This window comes from Bos mutus, chromosome 3 (genome assembly GCF_027580195.1).
Source record: "Bos mutus isolate GX-2022 chromosome 3, NWIPB_WYAK_1.1, whole genome shotgun sequence".
NCBI classification, from domain to species: domain Eukaryota; kingdom Metazoa; phylum Chordata; class Mammalia; order Artiodactyla; family Bovidae; genus Bos; species Bos mutus.
Genome location: NC_091619.1, coordinates 21,902,087 through 21,909,328, shown reverse-complemented (window position 1 = coordinate 21,909,328; position 7,242 = coordinate 21,902,087). Strand labels below are relative to the sequence as shown.

At 41.0% G+C, this 7,242-nt stretch overlaps 1 protein-coding gene across 1 annotated transcript; it reads right to left on the bottom strand.

Annotated features, from left to right (window-relative positions):
• Positions 1 to 4,834: 4,834 nt before the first annotated feature.
• LOC102277481 (disintegrin and metalloproteinase domain-containing protein 30) lies at positions 4,835 to 7,006 on the bottom strand. The gene has a single exon (XM_005895287.2). It carries the CDS (start codon positions 7,004 to 7,006, stop codon positions 4,835 to 4,837), a length of 2,172 nt encoding a protein of 723 aa, XP_005895349.2.
• Positions 7,007 to 7,242: the final 236 nt, after the last annotated feature.

Genomic DNA, 7,242 nt, shown 5'->3' with positions numbered 1-7,242 from the left:
GAGATCAAACTAGTCAATCCTAAAGGAAATCAACCCTGAATATTCATTGGAAGGACTGATGCTGAAGCTGAAGCTCCAATACTTTGGTCACCTCATGCGAAGAGCTAACTCATTGGAAAAGACCCTGGTGCTGGAAAAGATTGAGGGCAAGAGGAGAAGGGGATGACAGAGGATAAGATGGTTGGATGGCATCAGACTCAATGGACATGAGTTTGAGAAAACTCTGGGAGATGGTGAAGGACAGGGAAGCCTGGTGTGCTGCAGTTCATGGCGGTCACAAAGAGTTGGACACGACTGAGCGACTGAACAATTGCAACAAATACTACTTTGGGAATTGTTTTCCCAGTTTGGCAATGTATATATGTATCTCTTACTATATTACTTGTCCTCATACTATAACTTACTATTAACATGATAAACCTCCTTATTTCTTACTTACTAAAGTGCAGATTGCTTATTTTTCCAGCCAATCCTCTGAACCTGAAACTGAAAGTAAGTCTTTTATCAGACACCTAAATCCTCAGCAGAACATGCAAATGTCAAATATTCATTTTTTATGGCTAAGCAATATTCCATTCTATCTATCTATATGTATGTATACATATTATATATACCACATCCTCTTTATCTATATATCTGTTGCTGGATACTTAAGTTGCTTTCATATATAGGTTCTTTTTAAATTTAAATTTACATTTAATAGAATTCATTCATTATAAATGTATGATTCAATGACTTTTAGTAAATTCATAGAGTTGTAAAACCATCACCATAGTCCAGTTCTATAATATTTTCCTTACCTCCTTAATTTCCCTCCTCATTTGATTCTTCTGCAGTCAATTTCTACTCCTTCCCCAAACCGCAAGCAATCTCTGCTTTCTGTCTATAAATCTTTTCTGTATGTTTTGTATAAATTGAATAAGATAATATATATTCTATTACAACTGGCTTCTTTCCCTTAGCATAATGTTTTTGAAGTTCATTTATGTTCTAACGTGTATCAGATTTTGTTGTTTTTTATTACTGAGAGGAATTCCTTTGTATAGAAATACCGTATTTGCTTATCCATTGATCAGTTGATGGGTATTTGAGTTGTTTACAGTTTTTGGCTCTTACGAATAATGCTTCTTTGAACATTCCCAAACAAATCTTGTGTGAACCTATATTTTCATTTCTCTTGAAGATATTCATAGGAGTGGAGGTACTGGATCATTTGGTAAGGCTACATTTGACTTTTAAGAAACTGTCAAAGTGTTTTCCAAAGTGGATATATCATTTTACATTCCAACCAGAAATGTATGAGGGTCTGGTTTCTCACGTTCTTAGCAACACCTGGTATTGTCTGTCTTTTTTAAAAAGCATAACCCCATTCGTTGATGTAAAGTGATATCTTAGTGTGATTTTAATTTGTACTTTCCTAATAACTAGTGCATCTGCAATGCAGAAGACATGGATTTGATCCTTGGGTCAGGAAGATCCCCTGGAGAAGGAAATGGCAACCCACTCCAGTATTCTTGCCTGATAAATCCCATGGACAGAGGAGCCTGGCAGGCTACAGTCCATGTGGTTGCAAACGAGTCAGAAATGACTTAGTGACTAAACAACAACAATAACTAATGATATTGAGTAACTTTTCATGTGTTTTTATCCTAGCCTTCTGCTGATCTTTAAAACTGGGTTGCTTCTTATCATTGAGTTAAAATAATTCTTTATGTTTTATAAATAGAAGTGTTTTATCAGATAAATGGTTCGCAAACACTTGCTGCCAGTCTGTCATTTGTATTTTCCTTCTCATAATGTTTTTTTGAAACATAAAAGTTTTTAATTCAATGAAGTTCAAATTTTTTTTTCTATTATGGCTTATGCTTTTGGTGTAGTGTCTTACCAATCTTTGCTTAACCCCAAATCACAGAGTTTTTCTCCTTTGTATTTGTTGTTGTTGTTTAGTCGCTAAGTCGTGTCAGACTTTTTTGAGACCCCTTGGACTGTAGCTCGCCAGAATCCTCTGTCCTTGAGATTTCCCGGGCAAGAATACTGGTGTGGATTGCCACTGCTTTCTCCAGCGTATCTTCCTGACCCAGGGAGCAAACCTGTGTCTCCTGCATTTCGGGGTGGATTCTTTACCACCTAGCCACTTGGGATCCCTATTTGTATTTACTGGGACATTTTATACTTCTAAAAAAGAGTTGTGTTTCTGTACACCAATAGTAAAGTACTGGAAAGGGAAATTCTTCATTTGGAAAAACATGACTGAGTCTAGAGGGCATTATGCTAGGTGAAAAGAAACACAGAGATATACAAGCACTATATGGTATGATTAATTTGTGAAACAAAACAAAATACCATAGTCATATAAACCAAATAGCATGGTGGTTGCCAGGGGCAGGGTAGAGGGGAAAATGGATAGATATAAGTCAAAGAGTATAATCTTTCAGTTATAATTAAGATAAGTTCTGAAGATCTAATGTATAGTATGGTAAACATACTTCATAATACAGTATTTTATACCTGATATTTGCTGAGTTGCTTGTAGGCATTCAGACTCCCTTAAAACAATTTAACTATGTGAGATGATGGATGTATTAATTATTTGATCTTGGTAGTTATTCTAAAATGTTAATGCATATAAAATCATCACATTGTACAACATAAATATATGTTAATATATTTGTCAATTATTCCTCAATATGGTAGGAAAAATGGTTAATATGATATATCACAATTTAAAAAAATTTTTTTAATTTACTAGGGTGTAGTGCTAAAGAATACACCTGCCAATGGTGGATATGTGGTTCAATCCCTGAGTTGGGAAGATCCCCTGGGGAGGGAAATGGCAACCTACTCCTCTTGCCTGGGAAATTCCATGATCAGAGGAATCTGGTGGATTACAGTCCATGGGAATCACAAAGTCAGATACAACTTAGCAATTAAAACAACAGCAACAAAATATCCTTAGAGTTTCTAAATAAATCCTTCTCGCTAAATTAAATTTCCTGATAGTCATATAATGCTCTCTTGATAATGTCATTACAGATCTGTTATGTAATATTTTAAAAGTTCTTTTTAAAATTAATTAATTTATTTTTAATTGAAAGGTAATTGCTTTACAAAATTGTGTTGGTTTGAACCAAACATCAACATTGTTTCCCTCAGTTTGTTTTTTGGAAAACTGCTGCCTCATAGAGCATATTCAGAACTATCCACATTAACACTGATGAAGTGCTAAGAACATTGCCTGCCACACAGTCAAGCCACAATAAATGGTAGCCACCATTACCAGTATTGCAACTATAACTAGAAGTGCTTGCTTTTTAAGGACATTTTCTGATGGCCAAGCTTGATAAATCTTAAAAAATTATAATCACAAGAATGGGGTTTTCTTGGTCTTTCTCTCCTGAGTAAGAAGAATCCCCAAGTAGTCAGGGCTCACTCTTTACCACGAACCTCCCATGACATCTTAAGTCAGAACTACGTGGCTAAAAAAAGAAGAGTCTGGAGTTGACCTGCAGTGCTGGCTAGGGAAGCATGAGCCCCACGGAAGCTAAGGGAACAGCAGGAGGGTTCAGCCCCAAACAAGACCAAAACACTTCGGCTGTCAATGGGCTGGGATGATGACCAAGAGGTGGTCACTGACTCTTCTGAAGGGGCCACTCAGTCCTCCTCTCCTCCCAGCCAAAGCACCAGGCAGAGGGGTGCTTGGAGGCAGACATGGGTGTACTTGGGATGAAAGGTGTTCCTCACTGCCCTCTGCTCTCTTTAGTGGTGTGGCAAACCTAAGGCCAGATGTCCCCCAGCACACATTCACAAAAGTCTTGTCCCTGCAAGCAGAAATCCAAAGCCCAGACTTCCATTAAGGGTCTTGCCCACAGGATACTTCCAGGTCTTGTCATCATTTGTAGACTGTGGTACAATGCAGGAGTTATGATAGATTAGAGCCCTCAACCCAACTGAGGCCAACCCAAACACTGAGTCAGAGACCTGATTTCTAAAGAGCTACAGCAAACCGCACAGTCACTGTAACAGAGGAAGATCCTTAACTGAGGGACTCCCCTTGTAAACTATCACTTTGCTACTGCTAAGTCACTTCAGTCGTGTCCAACTCTGTGTGACCCCATAGATGGCAGCCCACCAGGCTCCCCCATCCCTGGGATTCTCCAGGCAAGAACACTGGAGTGGGTTGCCATTTCCTTCTCCAATGCATGAAAGTGAAAAGTGAAAGTCAAGTCATTCAGTCGTGTCCGACTCTTAACCACCCCATGGACTGCAGCCTACCAGGCTCCTCTGCCCATGGGATTTTCCAGGCAAGAGTACTGGAGTGGGGTGCCATTGCCTTCTCTGAAGTATCATTTTATATATATGTATATATATATAATATGGCAATCAATATTTATAGATCAGTGTGGAGCACAGACACATGATTTTTATTGATGACAGTGAGGGAGGCAGAGGGAAAGGGAGACAATGGCTTTGTTTGCTGGGAACTGAGAGACAGGATTTTGCCCTGATATCCACTGTAATTCTATTAAACTCACAATGCGAGTGTTCAGAACAGCTCCCAGGGCATTCTTTTAAGGATATTCAAAACGTGAACAGACACTAAAGGGAAAGTCAAATAGGAAAAGAAAATGCATTGATTTGATTCCAAATGAAGAATACCATTTATTTCCTTATCAAAACCTCAAAAAGTTAAGATAAATTGAAAGAGGAATGAAGATTGGTTTGGATAAATGAGAAGCTTGTTCAATTTATGACCATGTGTAATAAAAGTAGAGTGTCAATTGCCTGATTACTTTTCTGGTGTTTTTTTCTGTTTCTGCCTTGTTCTACAACAGGGTTAAAGGGTGGTATTTCTTTCTCTTTGGATTAGATTCCTATGATTTTTCCTGTAAAACACAACAATCACTGAGATAATTAAGAAAATAAGGCGCATTAATATAAGAATCACAACCTGAAGAGAGATGGGCATGTTTTTCCTTAGGGGCCCTGGAGGCCCACTGTCCATGCTTCCTCCATATCCTACCTCCTCACAGAGCGGAGGGGCCCAACCATACATGCAGTGGCAGTTTCTGTTGCTGTTGCAAACTCCTCGGCGGTTGCACTTCTCAGGGAAACAGTCAAAATTCAGGATTGAGCTATTCACACAATTTCTATTAAAACATACCCGCTCCTTACCACAGGAGGTACCATCATTTATCACACCCAGGTCAGGTAACCCCATAGGTACCATGGCTAGATGATAGCCAATGCCCCAGCACATGAGATTTTCTTTATGCAGATGAGTGGATATTAGGATGGTGTGATCTGGCATATCAGGGAGGGTTTCGACATTTATACACTGTAGCCTGCCACATAAGGATCTTTCTTTGGGACACTTTTTATACTCACGAACTCCTATAATGCCACAGTTCCCATATTGATCACCTATTACATTAACTGCATCATAGCACTGATGAGGAGCCCCCAAAGCATCAGCCCCAAAAATGTTTTGGCATTGCATAGTCCTGGATTGGCAGCCCTTTCTGACACAACGGGACCTGTACTTGCAAGGGGTTCCATCCTGCTTATAAGTATCACTTGGACAGAAAGCTGAGGTCCCATTGCAGTACTCTGCAAGGTCACATTCATTTTCTTCCACCCGACACATGTATCCAGATGGACGAAACTGACATTTATGACAGCAAAGTCCAGTGCTACAGTTGGCTCCTTCTTTGAATTTACAATCTGGTTGACAACACCCGTCTTCTTCACACTCCTCTCCTGAACCACAATCACATTCCTCATTCTCTTCCACAATTTTGTTTCCACATCTCTTAACCACATAGCCTAGGCCTGGGAGATTATTTAGACAGTTTAATCCTGAATTTACATGTGAATAAAATTCGGCATAACTACAATTACTAAACCCAGTTCGTCCAGTGCCCATGATACAACTATGCCTACCCTTACACTGGCAGTATTCATAATCATGGGTCATTCCCACACTATGGCCCAGAACATGAGCAGTCCAAGTGGCAGGGCCAAGGATGTTTCTATCTAGCACAGAACTTGTAGATCCAGAAGGCATCATACTACATACACTTCCCCAGTGATGAGCAAGTGCATCCTTAAACTTTTTGTGAACATACAGGTGTGCCCAATCTGCTGGAATCCGAACACGTAGGTCACGTGACCTGTACTGCACAAACTGGCCTAAAACTTGTGATAGCTGTCCAAAATTAAGTCTTATTTTGTCTCTGTCTGTCCATACTTCAACAGCTAATAGCTGTATTCTCATACGGACATCTTGAAAGTAAGAGTCTGCAATTGAAGTCAGAAGAATGGCATCATTTATGATTTGAGTAAGATTGGAGTTCAAATATAAATACCTACTGTTATCAAAGACCAGGGCTAATTCCAAGTACTTTTGGTGCATATACGACTTAGTAAATTCCGGTATCGGAGCCATGTTCTCATGCTGGGCCATCTGCTCTACTGTTTCATCATTAGTTAAGCCACAGAAATCAGAGGGAAATTCCTCCTCTTTCTCCAGGAGATATACCACATGCTCAAAATTGGAAGAAGCCTTGCGGGGCTCGATTTGGTAATGATTGGCATCAATTTTCAGGATGCCCCGGAGACCTCCCATGCATGTACTTATCGTAGCTTGAGAATCCGGATTTCCTTCAACCAAGCCCATATAGTTGCAGTCACTGGGTGTATAAGGGTGATCTTCTAAGAGTCTCCCCTGTTCTGTGAAGGAGAAAACCTGCAAATTCCGAGGCAACAGAAACCTCTTGGGCCACAGATGAACAACACGGTTCCTGCCTTTTACCTTCAGGAGGTAGGACACGTGCCTGGCCGCTCTCTGCTCCCTTCCACGGAAGCTCAGCTTCTTGGGAATGGTGATTTCATAGGAGTCAAAGCCCCACTCAGGGTGAAAATGTAAATCCTTGCCAAGAGAGTCAACCAGGAGCACCGCCAGGACTAGCGACCGGCCTGGGGAGAGGCAGGTCCTCACTGACCTCATGGCACAGCCTTTCCCCACTGACTCAGTCCCTGCCACTGTGGCCTTGAGAGTCAGCCTTCCAGGGACCTCTGCTACAGGCGCGGGGAGCAGTGCGTGCAAAGCTCGCTGGTGCGGTGTATGGGAGCGCAGCCCTGGGCCAGGCTGGGTCAGGCTGAGGCTACTGATTTCCCCAGCAGCTGCACGCCCCGCCCAACGCATCTAGTTCGTTCTCTGGGCGGTGCCGTTGGGCGCACGTG